At 40.6% G+C, this 20,182-nt stretch overlaps 1 protein-coding gene and 1 gene segment (V, D, J or C); both read left to right on the forward strand.

Moving 5' to 3' along the window:
* Positions 1-20,182, forward strand: part of LOC106601675 (uncharacterized) — a gene marked incomplete in the record, with an annotated part of 737,295 nt that overhangs the window by 370,848 nt on the left and 346,265 nt on the right.
* Positions 18,852-19,406, forward strand: LOC123741717 (Ig heavy chain V region 914-like). The segment is given in 2 exon segments: positions 18,852-18,949; positions 19,024-19,406. Coding segments are annotated over 2 exon segments (408 nt in total).

Raw genomic sequence — 20,182 nt, forward strand, 5'->3', positions numbered from 1 at the left:
CCCCTTAAAAATGCCATTGAAGTCATCTGTTCAAAATGATCTGTTCATTTATCCATTTTGACACTACACTTATAGGAGATGTGGTAGATATGTAGCAACTCCTTAGAATGGTTAAATGTTCTCTACGGGACACAAATGTCATGGGTGTTTGCTTATTATTGGTTTTCCTGGCTGTGACCCCACTTTCTGAGGGTGTCTCAAGGGGAGTGGGATATGCAAAAAACTACATTTACAATTTCCAATACCCACTGGTACATGTGTGAAATAGGACAAATATTAGCACCCACCTAAACATTATTATTATTAATCCTATACAGTCTGCACATTATCTACACCATGTGTGTTTTTTTTAAGGTATGGCTGAGTTTGTGCTATTAAACCATTCATCAGTAATAAATGAGGTTGTCTGTGCTTCATGAGGAAAAGGTTTTTATACAGCTCTTCCACCACTTTCTCTCCCTGTCTGTACTGGGCACACTAATACACTGCTGTGTCCTCACTCTTCAGGCTGTTCATCTGTAGGTACAGCTTACTGCTGGAGTCATCTCTGGAGAGGGTGAATCTACCCTGAAATGACTGGGAGTAGTAAGTATTACCTCCATGAATATGACCAATCCACTAAAACTATTTCCCTTTAGCTTGTCTGATCCAGCCCATATAATAGCTACTGAATGTGAAGCCAGAGGCTGTACAGGTCAGTTTGTGGGATTCTCCAGGCTTTTTAACCACTGGTCCAGACTCAGTCAGTGTCTGACCATGAACACCTGTTGATAAAAATAGATTATTTCATACTTGAAGAAAAGCTTTTAAGTATGCATAACCATCTGTTGAAAGTAAAAACAAAGTGACAGTCCTTTAATCAGTAGCAGTTCATGTGGGACAACAAGAAAGCTTGAGCAGACAGGGCAGGAGATAGTTGGAACATTAGAGGCTGGAGTCTTTTATTTTGTAGTGCTTTGTGATATTGTTGTTGTATTCTTCACACTAATGCTGCTTCACCAGCTTCAGTCAGTGTGTCTGTCGAGCACAATAATAAACAGCAGAGTCCTCTATTATCAGACTCTTGGCCTCAGAACTGGGTGCTTGTAGAGACGTCATCAGTTGTGTGAACTGGTCTTTCAGGGAGTCTGCATAGATAACATCTGTTCCTGAACCAGTGTTCATTCTCCCAATCCACTCAAGTGCTTTCCCTGGTTTCTGCCTTATCAAGTGAATGTTATAGCTAGTCATTGAATAACCAGAGATTACACAGGACACTTTAACAGTGTCGAGGTATTTGAGAAGGTGACTGATCCAGTCTGATATCACAACAAACACCTGCAATATAAAAACATGTCAACACTCTTGAAGATGTGGTATTTACACACATTTTGAGTTTAACTATGATACTCAGACATCCTTCAGTCACAATGTATTGTTTTACTTACTGTATATGGACATTACCATGACAACTAAACTCCAGACAGTCCTCAGTTCCATTGTTCAGTGATAGTCAGGTTATTGCAGGGCTTGCTGTAATGTCAGTCCACGTTGCCTATGATAAGGCCAGAGCTGAGCATCTCATTACAAAGGGGTGAAAGGAAGGACGACTTTGCATAGACCGCCCTCTAGAGGTTTAAATAGAGACTGAGACGGAGATGTTCTTTGACAGTTGATAATGTCAGCATTGTTTCTCAGAACAGCACAAGATATCAGGATCTATTAGGATCCCCGAAGATCTATATTTGTTCCATTACTGTTTAACATTAATGACCTTCATGGTACATGTGTTCAATATTGTATTAATTGTTTGATGAAATTTGACATCTGGTTTCATTTAAATAAGATGACCAAATTTAAAAACATTACCAGATAGTCCAAAATGGTTTAAGCTTCTAGAGATTGATAAATCATTTTACTAAGTGACTGCATTTGTTATTGATAATGTTAGTTATTTACTATTGTCAACTGACTTTGAATGGCTTTAAAGTTTTCAGTTAAAGTTTCAATAGGATATTCATACATTTATCTTACAAAGATGACAGGCATGTTTTACGCTTTTCGAGTAATTATGGTTAAAATTTAGAAAATGATGTGTCTATTCTTTCCTATAGTGTTTATGGGGCCATAGGATTGATGTAGACAGAGACTGGAGCACAGAATTGTCTCACAGACTCACAGCAAGAGAAGTGCTTGATCAGTTTTTATACAGTGCTGCAGACTCCTGTATCACTGTGTCTATGGCACAATAATAAACAGCAGAGTCTTCAGTCTTCAGACTGTTCATCTGGAGATACACCCGCTGCTTGCTGTTGTCTCTGGAAAAGGTGAACCTATCCCGAACAGACTGGGAGTAGTTGATGTAACTGCTGGAACCACGAATGGTAGCAACCTTTCCCAGGAGCCTGTCTGATCCAAGCATTCCAATAGCTGCTTCTAAACCCAGCATATGTGCAAGTCAGTAAAACAACTGACAAACACAATGGAAAAACAACTGACCAATACAATGGAAAAACAACTGACCAATACAATGGGAAAACAACTAACTAACACAATAGTAAAACAACTGACTAACACAATGGGAAAACAACTGACTAACACAATGGCAAAACAACTAACTAACACAATAGTAAATCAACTGACTAACACAATGGGAAAACAACTGACTAACACAATGGCAAAACAACTAACTAACACAATAGTAAATCAACTGACTAACACAATGGGAAAACAACTGACTAAAACAATAGAAAAACTACTGACTAACACAATGTTTGATGTCCTCTATTCAAAGATACCAAAATCCCCCACTTACATGGCAGGAATGCCAGGAGGAGTTGGGATGTAAGAAACATGTTGGATCTCTGGCAGTGTCTGTCTGGTTACTAACAAACAGGGTGGTTGCAGTGATGAAGGTTTTATCAGAATAGGGCATTGATATAGCAGAAGGAGGGTGTTTTTTTGCATTCTGTCTGTCCTATAAAGACAGGTGTCTGATACATCACTGGAAGCATTATGTATGCATAATGTACTCATAATATATGCACATACTGTACATGCAGTGCATTTGGATAGTATTCAGACCACTTTTTCCACATTTTGTTACAATACAGCCTTATTGTAAAATTGATTAAATAAAACACTCTCTACACCCAATACCCCATAATTACAAAGCATGAACAACAGAAATACCTTATTTACATAAGTATTCAGACCCTTTGCTATGAGACTCAAAATTGAGATCAGGTGCATTCTGTTTCCAATGATCATCCTAGAGATGTTCCTACCACTATTACTGGACACAACGATTGAAATCTGAAAACTCAGAGACCCTCTTTAGATGATATTTTTTTATGTAAAAGATAACTGAATGAAACACTATTTACAGCATTAGTTCATACTTGTGGTGGATGAAACACATTTAAGACTTTATTTTCACTTTGATAAACAAAAGTACTTTGAATTAACGTCCATATTATACATTTTTCTTGTAATATATTTAAATAGCAGAGCCTTCATCAGTACTGGTTTTTATTTTAATCATATGGAGAGAGACTGTCCCCTGTTGGTGCATCAACAACACTAGCACCATGTATTTAACAGGTTTATCATTGTGTTATTATTTGATACATCATTAGAATTGTTCCTCATGTATCCCCTTGTCATGGTCTACTGGTCATACCATACGTGTATCTGTGTGTTTGTGCACGTCCTTCCTTTCTCTACCAGATGGTTTGTGTACAGCTATTCTCATTAGTTTAACCATAGTGAATCTCTAGCACAGTAATACACTGCAGAGTCCTCTGGCTTCAACTGGCTCATGTGCAGATAGAAATTAGTGCTGTCCTTCAATGCTGTGAATCTGCCCCTTACTACCTGGGTGTTGCTATTGTCACTGTCAGAATAATAGTAAATGATCCATTCAAGTCCTTTTCCAGGTGCCTGGTGGATCCAGTTCATATAACTGCTGCTTAGAGTGATTCCACTACAGGCACATGTGAGTTTGATGGATCCTTTGGGGGTCCCCTGGACTGACTGTTCAGCCTGTGTGAGTACGACCTGACAGTGGACACCTGAGGAGGGAGAGGAATGACAGGTCAGATCAATCAAGGAGTCACATCAGTATCACAGCAACACACGTTATACTGATCAGATTACAGTCAGGAACTCACAGGAGGCAGCTGCCAGCAGCAGCAGTAGAGATGCAGGGAAAATGGTTTGTGTTGAAGTTGAAATAGTGGGAACTGCTCTTCTCTACTCTCCAGGACTCAGAGAGCATCTATTGAGAGACAGACAGATCATGTTTAAGTAGGTAAAGAACCAGAGGGTGGGTTTGCATTGACGTAGAGCACAGAAGGTTGGTGGCACCTTAATTGGGGAGAACGGGCTCGTTGTAATGACTGGAGTGGAATCAGAGAATTGGATTAAATTCATCAAACACATGGCTTCCAGGTGTTTGATACCATTCCATTTGCTCAGTTCTGGCCATTATGAGCCATTCTCCCCTCAGCAGCCTCCTCTGATATAGGGATGGTGGGGTTGAGGGGCATGTAGGGAGACCAGACAGGGAGACACTGAAACAGTACAAATGAAATACTGTTTGTATTCAGGGAAAGCATATTTTACTGTATATACCTTTTATGTGGGTATATTTAAAAATATTTCATAGACTTTGATGATAGGAGTAATAATGTGTATGCTGTTGATCACCTTCATTAAACTGTTTTCCACTGTGACAGTTTATGAGGTGATAGTAATGTAGTGGAGATTGAAGTTACCTGTTTTATTGTTCAATTTCACATGCGTATTATGTGTAATCTCATAAACAAACGTTATGTATGTTGCACTGGAGGTTGGTGGCACTGTAATTGGGGATGACGGGCTCATGGTAATGGCTGGAGCGGAATAAGTAGAATGGTATCAAATACACCAAACACATGGTTTCCATGTGCCATACATTCGCTCTGTTCCAGACTATTGCTATGACCCATCGTCCATTCAGCAAGCCACCACTGGTATGTTGTAATGATTGTTGAGTCATTAGATCATGGGATGTTTGATATTTAGGTTCAGATTCAGACTCAGATTGCCCCCTCCTGGTAAATACTTCTAACTTCAACTGTACAAGGGAGGAGTGAGTTTTACTACACGTCAGGTGCTGGTTTGTATCACTGTGGAGTCGAGCACAGTAATACACAGCTGTGTCTTCAGTCAGCAGACTCTGTCCTTTTAAAAACAATGTATTGCTGGATGTGTCTCTGGTGATGCTGAACTTGTTTTTCAGTGAATCTTTATAAGCTGTGCTTCCAGCATTATTGATATATCCAATCCACTCCAATGTTTTCCATGCAGGCTGTCGAATCCAGAATGTAGCAACACTAGTAACAGAATGAGACCTTACAGGAGATGGTCAGTGGTTGACCTGGCTGGACAGTCATAGAGGCTGGCTGAGTGAGTTAAACATAACTCTGTACACCTGGAGAAAGAAAATAATGATCAACATTAAATACACAAAATAGCAACATGTTACACTTACACTGTATACATTCTAGTAGCTGTGTTGAAGCCAGTTTTATACTCCAGGCAATTTTCTTTGTTTTGTCTTTCCTCCAAACCCAGAGAGACTCACAGGAGGCAGCTACCAGCAGCAGCAGACATGCAGGGAACATGGTTTGTGTTGAAGCTGAACCAGTGGGAGCTGCTCTATTCTACTCTCCAGGATGTACTAGGACAGACAGACAGATAAGGTTTAAGTAGGGAGAGAACCAGGCTTGCATTGACGTAAAGGGGGAGGCGATGTATAAGAGGGTCAAAGACACTGCAGGACCATCACCACTATTACTGCACACAACCTTTACACTCTGAAAATTCGGAGACCCTCTTTAGATTATATTTCTGAATGGGGGGGGGGTATGAAACACTACATTTACAGCATTAGTTAATACTTGTGGTGGATGAAACATATTTAAGACACTACTTTCGTTTTGACAAGCTCAGTTATTTTGAATCAACATCCATATTATACTTTTTTTTGTAAAAACATGTATTAGAGGTTCCTTCATCAGTGCTGTTTTTTTATTTTAATCATATGGAGAGAGAGTGCCCCCTGTTGGTGCATCAATAACACTAGCACCATGTTTTTAACAGGTGTATCATGGTTTGTGTACAGCTATTCTCATTAGTTTAACCGTAGTGAGTCTCTAGCACAGTAATACACTGCAGAGTCCTTTGACTTCAACTGGCTCATGTGCATAAATTAGTGCTGTCCTTCCATGCTTTGAATCTGCCCCGTACTACTGAGTATTGCTCTTGCTACTGTGTGAATAATAGTAAATGATCCATTCAAGTCCTTTTCCAGGTGCCTGACAGATCCAATGCATATAATTGCTGCTTAGAGTGAATCCACTACAGTCACATGTGAGTTTGAGGGATCCCCCAGGGGTGCACTGGATTGACTGTTCAGCCTGTTTGCGTACGACCGTTACACTGGACACCTGAGGAGAGAGTGGAATGACAGGTCAGATCAATCAAGGGGTTAAATCAGTACCACAACAAAACAGGTTGTACTGATCAGACTACAGTCAGGAACACACAGGAGGCAGCTGCCAGCATCAGCAGCAGATATGCAGGGAACATGGTTTGTGTTGAAGCTGAACTGTTGGGAGCTGCTCTTCTCTACTCTCCAGGACTCAGAGAGACGTACTACACACTTAGAAATAAGGGTTTATCTAGAACCTAAAATGGTTCTTTGGCTGTCTCCATAGGAGAATCCTTAGAAGAACCCTTTTTGGTTCCAGGTAAAACACTTGTGGGTTCCATGAAGGACTATTTTCACAGAGGGTTCTAAATAGAACCCAAAATATTTCTAATATGGGGACAGCTGAAGAATCATTTTGGAACCTTTTTTTCAAAGAATGTAGAACAATGTGTCAGTTTCTAACATTACACTCTAGAATGGTTATAACTTGTTTTCATTTTATTGGTAATCCTATAGTATATGTATCAAGTTATTATTGTAAAAACAAATTGCAGTGCTAGTAAACATTTTGCTATTAAGTAAAAATACTTTAAAGTACTACTTGAGTAATTTTTTGGGGTATCTGTACTTCACTTTACTATTTATATTTTTGAGTGCTTTTACTTCACTACAGAAAATAATGTACTTTTTACTCCATACATTTTCCCTGACATCCAAAAGTTTTCATTTCATTTTGAGTGCTTAGCAGGACAGGAAAATGGTCCAATTCACACACTTATCAAGAGAACATCCCTGGTCATCTTTACTACCTCTGATCTGGCGGACTCACTAAACACACATGCTTCATTTGTAAAGGATGTCTGAGATTTGGAGTGTGCCGCTGGCTATCCATCAATTTAAAAAACAAGAAAATTTGGTTTGGAATTTGAAATGATTTTATACTTTTACTTTTTTTTACTTTTGATAAGTATATTTCAGCAATTACATTTACTTTTAATACTTAAGTATATTTAAAACCAAATACTTTTGGACTTTTACTCAAGTAGTATTTTACTGGGTGCCTTTCATATTTACTTGAGCCATGTTCTATATCTTTACTTGTACTCAAGTATGAAAATTGGGTACTTTTTCCACCACTGATATTAACACATGTTAATAGTGAGGGTATTGCGTTATACCTATATCTGTTCATATCCTACAGTAGTCCTATATTATTGTCACACTCTGACCTAGGAGAGCTGTGTTTTGTATGTTTCATTTTCTATGTTTTGGCTGGGTATGGTTTCCAATCAGAGGCAGGTGTCAGTCGTTGTCTCTGATTGGAAGCCATACTTAGGCAGCCTGTTTTTCCTTTGTCCTTGTGGGTAGTTATTTTCTGTTTAGTGTATGTTTCACCTGACGGAACTGTTGGCGGTCGTTTTGTTTAAAGTGTATTCATTAAAGGAGTAAATATGAGCACTATACACGCTGCGTCTTGGTCTCCATTCTACGACCCGTGTGACAGTTATGACTAGTGATTGATACTACATCTAGTTCATACAGTCATCAGATCGTAGTAGGATGTATTTCATGTAAAGGCTAAGATCTCCCACTACTAGTGTGTACATATAACCATTTGTGGGGTAGGGGAGTTTTTGTACAGGTCTGGTGCTGGTTTGTATCACTGTGACCACCGAGCACAATAATCCATAGCTGTGTCCTCAGCCTGCAGACTGGTGATGTCTAAGTACAGTACATTACTACTGTCTCTGGAGATGGTGAATCTGCTCTTAAAAGAGGCTCCAGAGTTGATGGATCCACCACCCCAAATGATCCCAATCCATTCCACTGTTTTCCCTGGCTGATGTCGTATCCAAGCTGTACCATAATCCGTCAGGGCATAGCCAGAGACTTGACAAGATAGTTTCACTGACTCTCCAGGAGGTTTGAGTTGAGCAGGGGAGGAGGTCAAACTAATACTGTGTATATCTGAAAGAGATGGGAGTGTAGAGAAAGAGAGATGAGATGCATTCAACAAAAACTACAGTATGACACAGTAGTAAAACAACTGACTGACACAGTTGCAAAACAACTGACTAACACAATGGCAAAACAACTGCATTGACTGGATCCAGAGTTTTTGTATTTTTTATTTCACCTTTAATTAACCAGGTAGGCCAATTGAGAACAAGTTCTCATTTACAACTGAGACCTGGCAAAGATAAAGCAAAAGCAGTGCGACACAAACAGCACAGATTTACACATGGGATAAACAAACATACAGTCAATAACACAATAGAAATACAGTATCTATATACAGTATGTGCAAATGTAGTAAGATCAGGGATGTAAGGCAATAAATAGGCCATAGTGGCAAAATAATTACAATTTAGCAATTAAACACTGGAGTGATAGATGTGCAGAAGATGAATGTGCAAGTAGAGATACTGGGGTGCAAAGGAGCAAAAAAATAAATAACAATATAGGGATGAGGTAGTTGGGTGGACTATTTATAGATGGGCTGTGTACAGGTGCAATGATCGATAAGCTGCTCTGACAGCTGATGCTTAAAGTTAGTGAGGGAGATATAAGACTCCAGCTTCAGTGATTTATGCAATTTGTTCCAGTCATTGGCAGCAGAGAACTGTAAGGAAAAGGCAGTCAAAGGAGGAGTTGGCTTTGGGGATGACCAGTGAAATGTACCTGCTGGAGCATGTGTTACGGGTGGGTGCTGCTATGGTGACCAGTGAGCTGAGATAAGGCGGGGCTTTACCGATCAAAGATTTATAGATGACCTGGAGCCAGTGGGTTTGGCGACGAATATGAAGAGAGGGCCAGCCAATGAGAGCATACAGGTCACAGTGGTGGGTAGCATATGGGGCTTTGGTGATAAAACTGATGGCACTGTGATAGAGTACATACAATTTGCTGTGTAGAGTGTTGGAGGCTATTTTGTAAAGGACATCGCCGAAGTCAAGGATCGGTAGGATAGTCAGTTTTACGAGGGTATGTTTGGCAGCATGAGTGAAGGATGCTTTGTTACAAAATCGCAAGGCGATTCTAAATTTAATTTTGGATTGGAGATGCTTAATGTGAGTCTGGAAGGGGAGTTTACAGTCTAACCAGACACCTAGGTATTTGTTGTTGTCCACATATTCTAAGTCAGAACCGTCCAGAGTAGTGATGCTAGACGGGCGGGCGGATGTGGGCAGCAATCGGTTGAAGAGCATGCATTTAGTTTTACTTGCATTTAAGAGCAGTTGGAGGCCACGGAAGGAGGGTTGTATGGCATTGAAGCTCGTCTGGAGGTTTGTTAATAACACAGTGTTTAAAGAAGGGCCAAAAGTATACAGAATGGTGTCATCTGCGTAGAGGTGGATCAGAGAATCACCAGCAGCAAGAGCGACATCATTGATGTAAACAGAGAAGAGAGTCGGCCCGAAAATATAACCCTGTTGCACCCCCATAGAGACTGCCAGAGGTCAACAGGCCCTCCGATTTGACACACTGAACTCTATCTGAGAAGTAGTTGGTGAACCAGGCGAGGCAGACATTTGAGAACCCAAGGCTGTTGAGTCTGCCGATAAGAATGCGGTGATTGACAGAGTCGAAAACCTTGGCCAGGTCGATGAAAATGGCTTCACAGTATTGTCTTTTATCGATGGCAGTTATGATATAATTTAGGATCTTGAGCGTGGCTGAGGTGCACCCATGACCAGCTCAGAAACCAGATTGCATAGCAGAGAAGGTACTGTGGGATTTGAAGCGGTTGGATATCTGTTTGTTATCTTGGCTTTCAAAGACTTTAGAAAGGCAGGGTAGGATAGATATAGGTCTGTAAAAGTTCGGGTCTAGAGTGTCTCCACCTTTGAAGAGGGGGATGATCGCGGCAGCTTTCCAACCTTTGGGAATCTCAGACGATACAAATGAGAGATTGAACAGTCTAGTGACAGGGGTTGCAACAATTTCGGCGGATAATTTTAAAAAGAGAGGGTCCAGATTGTCTAGCACAGCTGATTTGTAGGGGTCCACATTTTGCAGCTCTTTCAAACCATCAGCTATCTGGATATGGGTGAAGGAGAAATGCGGGAGGCTTGGGCAAGTTGCTGTTTGTTATTGTTTTTACAATAATAACATCTAAATCAATACAACTTGTATTGTCCCAGATAGGGAAATGCACTTCTTTCTGTGCTGTTCAGCCCTGAATAAAATGTCAAACATATCTAGTCTGAACATCTCACATGTAAAATCTGTAAAACAGAGAGCAGAATAAAGGACAGGAAGGAAGGAATCAAAGAATAGATGAGAATATCTCTCATTCTCTATTTAAGCCTCCAGAGGGAGGTGTATGCAAAGTCTCCCTCCTCTCCATCTCTTTATAATTAGATACTCAGCGCTGACCTTCTCATTATAGGTAGCTTGGACTGACATTACAGCAAGCCCTGCACTAACCTGCCTATCACAGATCAATGGAACTGATGACTGTCTGGTGTTTAGTAGTCATGGTTCATATACAGTAAGTGAGAATGTGTTATCTTCATGAGTGTCTTCAACAGTGCAAGTATTCAGTAAACGTATTCTACACAGCTCATAATGACCTGTTTCAAAACTGATTATTAAGAACAGATAACTCAAACATAGTGATCGGTGGAAGTGATGGTAATAATAATAATACATGTGACATATATAGAGCTTTTCAAGGACCCAAAACTTCTTATTGATACAATTACACAATACGTGTCTATGTCACTACTACATGAACACCTTGAGTCTTCACCAAAACATTTCTCAATAGTACCAATATACGTAGTATTTAGACCACTAGAGCTACGGGGAGAAACATTTAACACCATAGAGATGCAAATGTGTTTCTGTTCACATAGACCCAAGGTCTCTTCCCATTTCAGTAGTCTGATATAAGTGCCCTCCACAGACCATCTCCCTCAGTCACGACGACCACTCCCAGTCTGTGGTTCTACTTTTACAGAATTTTAGATCCATCACACAATGACAGTTCTAGAATGTGTATTCCTCCTGGCTCTCATCTCAGGTGAGTTAACTGGAGCTATGCTACTTGGCTGGTGGGTCACAGTCATGTAAACTCACTCACATCCTCCTAGCCAGTGGTGAAGAAACCTGGAGAGTCAGTAACACTGTCCTGTACAGTGTCTGGATTCTCCATGGGTAGCTACTACATGCACTGGATCCGTCAGAAACCAGGGAAAGGTCTAGAGTGGATTGGACCCATTGACACTGGCACTGGCACTATATTTGCCCAGTCCCTCCAGGGCCAGTTCACCATCACCAAATACAGCTCCAAAAAAGGTGAAAAGTCTGAAGACTGAAGACTCTGCTGTTTATTATTGTGCCAGAGACACAGTAACACAGGAGGCTGCAGCACCGTACAAAAACTGATCAACACTGATCCCAGTATGAGAGGCAATGAGGCACTTCTGTTCTTTAAACAAACACACTGCTCAACAGTATTGGAAAACACACTGTCCACTGACATCAACGTTATCCACATAAAACATCCACACACATTATAAACAGTGGAAAAGATACTATGTACAATAACACAGAAGTACATCTTATGCAACAGACTTCATATTAGCTATTATGTTTTGAACATCTTTATTGGACAGAATTGGATTAATGTGATCATCATACAGAAATACACTCAAACTACAGTAATGAACCAATTATAGACCCTTGAGGAATTACATAATAGACTTTCAAAAAGGGTCCAACATATCCAAATATTCTGGTTCTGTGCTGTTTTGCATTGTATAAAATAAAAATAAACATATCTACCGTAATTTTCCGGACTATAAGCCGCAACTTTTTTCCCAGGCTTTGAACCTCGCGGCTTAATTAACCTGTTAGGGCTAGGGGGCAGTATTGACACGGCTGGATAAAAAACGTACCCGATTTAATCTGGTTACTACTCCTGCCCAGTAACTAGAATATGCATATAATTATTGGCTTTGGATAGAAAACACTCCAAAGTTTCTAAAACTGTTTGAATGGTGTCTGTGAGTATAACAGAACTCAAATGGCAGGTCAAAACCTGAGAAGATTCTGTACAGGAAGCACCCTGTCTGACCATTTCTTGGCCTTGTTGATTATCTCTATCAATTACAGGGGATCTCTGCTCTTACGTGCCACTTTCTATGGCTCACATGGACTCTCAGAAGGCGGCAAAATGCTGAATCGTGGCTTTGCAGGCTCTGGCTGAAACAAAGTAGCGCGTTTGGGTAGTGGCTGGTTACAGTACTGTGAGACTCAGGCTCGTGCCCGCGTCGACCGAAAGCTTTCTTTTCCTTTGTCTGTTTACCTAAAAGGATATTCCCGGTCGGAATATTATCGCTTTTTTACGAGAAAAATGGCATAAAAATTGATTTTAAACAGCGGTTGACATGCTTCGAAGTACGGTAATGGAATATTTCGATTTTTTTTGTCACGAATTGCGCCACGCGCGCGACCCTGATTTACCATTTCGGATAGTTTCTGGAACGCACGAACAAAACGCCGCTATTCGGATATAACGATGGATTATTTTGGACCAAACCAACATTTGTTATTGAAGTAGCAGTCCTGGGAGTGCATTCTGACGAAGACAACAAAAGGTAATCAAACTTTTGTAATAGTAAATCTGATATTGGTGAGTGCTAAACTTGCCGGGTGTCTAAATAGCTAGCCCGTGATGGCTGGGCTATGTACTTAGAATATTGCAAAATGTGCTTTCACCAAAAAGCTATTTTAAAATCGGACATATCGAGTGCATAGAGGAGTTCTGTATCTATAATTCTTAAAATAATTGTTATGCTTTTTGTGAACGTTTATCGTGAGTAATTTAGTAAATTGTTAGTAAATTCCCCTGCTAGTTCTGAACGTCACATGCTAATGTAAAAAGCTGGTTTTTGATATAAATATGAACTTGATTGAACAAAACATGCATGTCTTGTATAACATAATGTCCTAGGCGTGTCATCTGATGAACATCATCAAAGTTTAGTGCTGCATTTAGCTGTGGTTTGGGTTTTTGTGACATTATATGCTAGCTTGAAAAATGGGTGTCTGATTATTTCTGGCTGGGTACTCTGCTGACATAATCTAATGTTTTGCTTTCGTTGTAAAGCCTTTTTGAAATCGGACAGTGTGGTTAGATTAACGAGAGTCTTGTCTTTAAATAGCTGTAAAATAGTCATATGTTTGAGAAATTGAAGTAATAGCATTTCTAAGGTATTTGAAAATCGCGCCACTGGATTAGACTGGCTGTTGCGTAGGTGGGACGAATTCGTCCCGCCTGCCCTAGAGAGGTTAAGAGTGTGCTCGTAATCTCAGCTCGTTACCTGTATAAAAGACACCTGGGAGCCAGAAATCTTTCTGATTGAGAGGGGGTCAAATACTTATTTCCCTCATTAAAATGCAAATCAATTTATAACATTTTTGACATATTTTTGTTGTTATTCTATCTCTCACTGTTCAAATAAACCTACCATTAAAATTATAGACGGATCCTTTCTTTGTCAGTGGGCAAACGTACAAAATCAGCAGGGGATCAAATACTTTTTTCCCCCACTGTATGTTCTGCTGATGACTTGATGTCTTGTTTTCTTGTGTGAAGCAGCTGAGTTCATATCTCCACCCTCAGTATGATGGGAAAACTACCTTCTGCTGCTCTCTCTCTGTCTGCCCTGTGAGTTCTGCTTGGTTTTACTCCTCATCAACTGTTCCTATGCTGAGCAAAGACTGAAGCCAATTTTCTCCATTGCTCCTTCATGTTTTCCCTCAATTTTCCACCCTCTCTCCTTTCTGCTTTCCCTCTCTGTATTCTCTCTCTTTCTCTCCATCAGGTTTAAATGGTCAGAGTATGGAGTTCATTCCCTCCAGTTAACTAAAATAAAAAAACGTTTATTTAACTAGGCAAATCAGTTAAGAAAATAATATTATTTACAAAGACGGCCTACCACAGCCAAACCTGGGCCAATTGTGCGACGCCTTATGGGACTCCCAATCACGGCCAGATGTGATACATCCTGGATTCGAACGAGGGACTGTAGTGACACTTCTTTCACTGAGACGCAGTGCCTTAAACCGCTGCACCACACAGGACCCCTAGAGAAGCCCGGAGAAACTCTCAACCTCTCTTGCAGAGGATCTGGGTATACCTTTATAACCTATGGTATGAACTGTATTCACCAACCTACAGGGAAACCACTGGAATGGATGGGCTGGATCAACACCAGTACTGGAGCAGTGGGCTATGCCAAATCCCCGGAGGGACAGATTGAACTGACCAAAGACACAGTGATGTGAATGTGTGATGGAGATGTACAAAAAACCCTCTGACAGGATGTGGAACATGTACACACTGTTGTACTCCCCTGACACACTTCACTAACCCTCCTCTGCAAACAGCTGGGGTAAACAACCATATGCTTTAATATAAGATGTCCTTATATCAGAAACACTGATTATGCTTCATGAAGAGGGCCTTGAGTTGTCTAGATATTATTTTGTCCCCAAAAGGCTAGAGGAGACACTGCTTAAGGGCCTTGACTGTGTTGTCAGATGTGTTTGTGTAAGGCTAGAGCAAAAGCCTACACACCCAGCATATTACATTACATGTTGAACTTGTTCACAATGCTTAAACAACAACCCAAGAATTGTAAAAATGCCTTTTATTTAATAACAAAGCAACATTTGGCAACATACACAAAGTAGGTCATTCTTGTTTGGGTTATCGAGGAGAGGCGGCAAGAAGGAACGTGGACGAAAACGTGCTTGTATGAAATGAGACTCTCCACTCACGCATCATCAGGCAAATTACTTTTACAGGGTTGGAATCCCCAAATAAAGCTGGAAAGTGATAAAACTAATTTAACTAGTTGTGCAAGATATTTTATAGATAAAGGAAAAAGTCGCATATAGTTAAAATGTTTGCTTGCTTTTCTCCTTCTAGGAAACAAGAACTACTTACATTTTTCATTTACGTCATTTAGCAGACGCTCTTATCCAGAGCGACGTACAAATTGGTGCATTCACCTTATGATATCCAGTGGAACAACCACTTTACAATAGTACATCTATATCTTTTTTTCTTTTTTTTGGTGGGGGGGGTTAGAAGGATTACTTTATCCTATCCCAGGTATTCCTTAAAGAGGTGGGGTTTCAGGTGTCTCCGGAAGGTGGTGATTGACTCCACTGTCCTGGCGTCGTGAGGGAGCTTGTTCCACCATTGAGGTGCCAGAGCAGCGAACTGTTTTGACTGGGCTGAGCGGGAACTGTGTTTCCGCAGAGGTAGGGGGGCCAGCAGGCCGGAGGTGGATGAACGCAGTGCCCTCGTTTGGGTGTAGGGACTGATCAGAGCCTGAAGGTACGGAGGTGCCGTTCCCCTCACAGCTCCGTAGGCAAGCACCATGGTCTTGTAGCAGATGCGAGCTTCCGTGGAGTGTGCGGAGGAACGGGGTGACATGAGAGAACTTGGGAAGGTTGAACACCAGACGGGCTGCGGCGTTCTGGATGAGTTGTAAGGGTTTAATGGCACAGGCAGGGAGCCCAGCCAACAGCGAGTTGCAGTAATCCAGACACGAGATGACAAGTGCCTGGATTAGGACCTGTGCCGCTTCCTGTGTAAGGCAGGGTCGTACTCTGCGAATGTTGTAGAGCATGAACCTACAGGATCGGGTCACCGCCTACTTCAAAGGGGTTGTGGCAGATATAAAAACTATTTCGCAAAGGACTCAGGTAGGATACACATGACTATCCTCAATTGAAGGTGGCTATCAAGGAGGGGAGAACACACTTCTGTTCGCCTTCTAACAAATTGACACTTTCCTCAACCACACGTTTTGTACCATTCAATGTCACTAAAATTACAGCTTTAATGGTCATGTTTTACTCATAGTAAACCAATGATATTTGCAGAAAGCATATGGTACAAACTCTACATTCTTTGCAAGGTTGTATTACACAATGGCTATTGAATGCCCTAAATAGTCTCATCCCTGATAGGACTAAAACTCTTCACCCTACAACAAAGTGCCTAGGTAGATTGGGGCGTCATTGTACATACACAATTCACCATGAAACCATCCTTCTGAGTGCCTTATTATGTCATGATCAAATGTTGGTCATCTTACCTGACGAGAGCAAAGCATGGCCATGGTATCTAGCCCAAGGAAGTTGCAGAACATGGTGTTGAACGCAGAGCAACAGAAGTAGTCTTTAATCTAATTTAATTTTATTCCCACGGGGGTCAAGCACGGGAAAAAAATTTATGAAATTAAATTAAATGTATGCATTCACTACTGTAAGTCGCTCTGGATAAGAGCGTCTGCTAAATGACTAAAATGTAATGTAAAAAAATATGGACTCCCATGTGTCTTAGAGCCCGCTGCTGTTGTGGCTATCGGGGTCGTCTGGGCCGGCCTGAGCGTCCACGATCTCCCTCCTCTTCCCCTTCTTCTCTGTCCTCTTCAACATCACCATACTGATCCATCACCATGTCAGCTTCACCTAAATCTATCTGCACTTCAGTCATGTAAAATCTTCCCTCCATGATTGTCAAAATGGCATTCATGTTGAGCTGAACCAAAGGTTTCACCAGGTGTCTCTCCTATTACCTCTTCCTCTCATACACTGTATATGTCCCACAGCAGCAACTTGATGCGGTATGAAGTAGAGACTGTATACACCTCCTTCAACCACAGCACCCTTGTCTCTCATTTAACACTATCTCTTGCTAACCTAGATTTAATGTTCCAAATATCTGTGGTGAATGACACATCGAGCTTACTAACTATCTGACCTATTAAATCTGACCATGAACTCTATGGTGAACTCTGCTATCTCCTGACGTACTAGATAGCTACTTTATTAATACTCTCTCAGTCTGTGGTCCCCCTGTGGAAAAAACTTCTAAATCCTCCATAATCACTGTAGCATAGGTAGTATCTAATGTTGATCACTTAGTTTCCTACTGTAAGCATTGTATAGTTAGTGATGCTTGTATGCATGGAAAACTCTAAAGCATATGAATATTTTCTGGAGCTCATTTAAATGAAATTATCAAATTTGTAAATTAATATAACCCCTACTTTTCAATGGCTGTGCAGTAAATTCATATCTGAATTGTTTGCCAATTATACCCCTTCCAGGCTGATAAGACTAGAATACCATCAACGTCTGTAATATGTCTATCAAACATTCAATGAAGTAATTAGTGATCCATTACTTTAATATTTTAATAATAACTTTTTCCGTATTTGTTACGTTACAGCCTTATTCTAAAATGGATTCAATCATTTTTTCCCCCCAGACAATACCCCATAATGACAAAACAATATATATTTTTTTTTTTGCCATTTTTGCACATTTACTACAAATACAAAAACTGAAATATCACATTTACATAACTGTTCAGACCCTTTACTCATTACTTTGTTGAAGCACCATGGACAGCAATTACAACCTCAAGTCTTCTCGGGTATGACGCTACAAGCTTGGCACACCTGTATTTGGGGACTTTCTTCAATTCCTCTCTGCAGATCCTGTAAAGGTCTGTCAGGTTGGATGGGGAGCATTGCTGCACAGGTCTCTCCAGAGATGTTTGATTGGGTTCAAGGCTCTGGATGAGCCACTCAAGAACATTCAAAGACTCCTGCGTTGTCTTGGCTGTGTGATAAGGGTCGTTGTCCTGTCGGAAAGTGAACCTTCACCCAAGTCTGAAGTCCTGAGTGCTCAGGAGCAGGTTGTCATCAATGATCTCTCTGTACGTTGCTCTGTTAATCTTTGCCTCGATCCTGACTACTCTCCCAGTCCCTGCCGCTGAAAAACGTCCCACAGCATGATGCTGCCACCACAATGATTCACCTTATGGATGGTGTTTATGTTTTTTATTTTTAATACATTTGCAAAAATGTCTAAAAAACAGCTTTTGCTTCGTCATTATGGGATATTGTGCGTAGATTGCAGATTGTTTTTAATTTAATACATTTTAGAATAAGGCGGTAACGTAACAAAATGTGGGAAAAGGTCAAGGAGTCTGAATACTTTCAGACTTAATATTAAAGACTGGGGACCATTGACACTCCTGGGTTATGATACAAAAAATATTAGCAGATTGTAAAGCTCATTGTACAGAGATGCCTAACATTATCCAGCTGTATAAGTCCGTTTTTTTTTTACATTGACAACACATTAGAGTATTTATAGTTTTCACAGTTATTAAATATTCTTCCCTGCACTGATATTCCCGTTAATTATACAGTATATAGTATATACTGTATAATTACTCATTGTACAGTATATTATACAGTATATCCTCTCCTTATGCAAATTTCACTACCCTTCTCCACCTCGTCCCTATATAAAAACCTCTCTGTATCTGAGAGTCCTAGTACGTCCCTCTGAGTCCTGGAGAGGAGAGAAGAGCAGCTCCCACCAGTTCAACTTCAACACAAACCATGTTCCCTGCATCTCTGCTGCTGTTGGTAACTGCATCATGTGAGTCTCTTTTTTTTAAGATTTACGGTGAATAAATTGACTAATTTAACAACATCTGTGGTTTCTTTCAACAGGTGTTCAGAGTCAGACATTGACTGAGTCTGGACCAGTGGTTAAAAAGCCTGGAGAATCACACCAACTGACCTGTACAGCCTCTGGTTTAGACATAAATGGCTACTGGATGGGTTGGATCAGACAGGCTCCTGGGAAAGGACTGGAGTGGATTGCAGCTATTACTGGCAGTGATGGTGGCAGCACTTACTACCCCCAGTCAGTTCAGGGTCGGTTCACCATCTCCAGAGACAACAGCAAGCAGCAGGTGTATCTCCAGATGAACAGACTGAAGACTGAAGACTCTGCTGTTTATTATTGTGCCAGAGACACAGTGACACAGGAGGCTGCAGCATCGTACAACAACTGTTCAACACTGATCTCAGTATGAGTCTCTAAAATTAGTCTATGGTTCACTCTGTCAGCATCAACTGCATGTCAACAACACACACACTGGTTGATACATACCGTACTCTCACCTACAGGTCATATGCTCAATTATATCTAAAATATTGAAGTATTAAAAACACATTCTTTAAAAAAATATATATATAAATAAAATGTAATTGGCTGAGTATAGATCATAGAGGGACACCAACAGTTAGATTGCTATATTCTGTGCTATTTCAAGAAACATTGATGACAATAATAATTGTTTTTATAGTAATAAGATGCTGTAAACAAAGTGAGATTCTAAAGTTTGTTATGCTGGTTGTTGCAGCTCATACCAATCAATCTACTCAACATGTCAGTGATACTAGTTGATTCTCTCTCTTCTTATACCAACTTCTCTCAGCTGTATGCAAAGTTCCACTCCTCTTCTCTCAGTATATAAAGAAAATGTGTATCTGTATTTCACTCAATTGGAATAAACAAGTGCAGCTCCCACCAGTCTAAGTTCAACACAAACCATGCTTCCTGTTATCTGCTGCTACTGCTGGCAGGGGCCTCCTGTGAGTTTTTGGGAGCGATATATGAAAAAACAACAGAGGAATAGTATTCAGTCAAATGAATTGGAAATATAATTCACTGAAGGTTGTATATCGTTTTGTTTGTTTTACAGGTGTGTTTTGTCAGACTGAGCTCACACAGCCAGGCTCTATGACCCTGCAAGCTGGACAGCCTCTGACCCTCTCCTGTAAGGTCTCTGAGTTTTCTTTAACCAGCACCAGCTACTGTACA

Source organism: Salmo salar, chromosome ssa03, assembly GCF_905237065.1.
Source record: "Salmo salar chromosome ssa03, Ssal_v3.1, whole genome shotgun sequence".
Classification (NCBI taxonomy): Eukaryota; Metazoa; Chordata; class Actinopteri; order Salmoniformes; family Salmonidae; genus Salmo; species Salmo salar.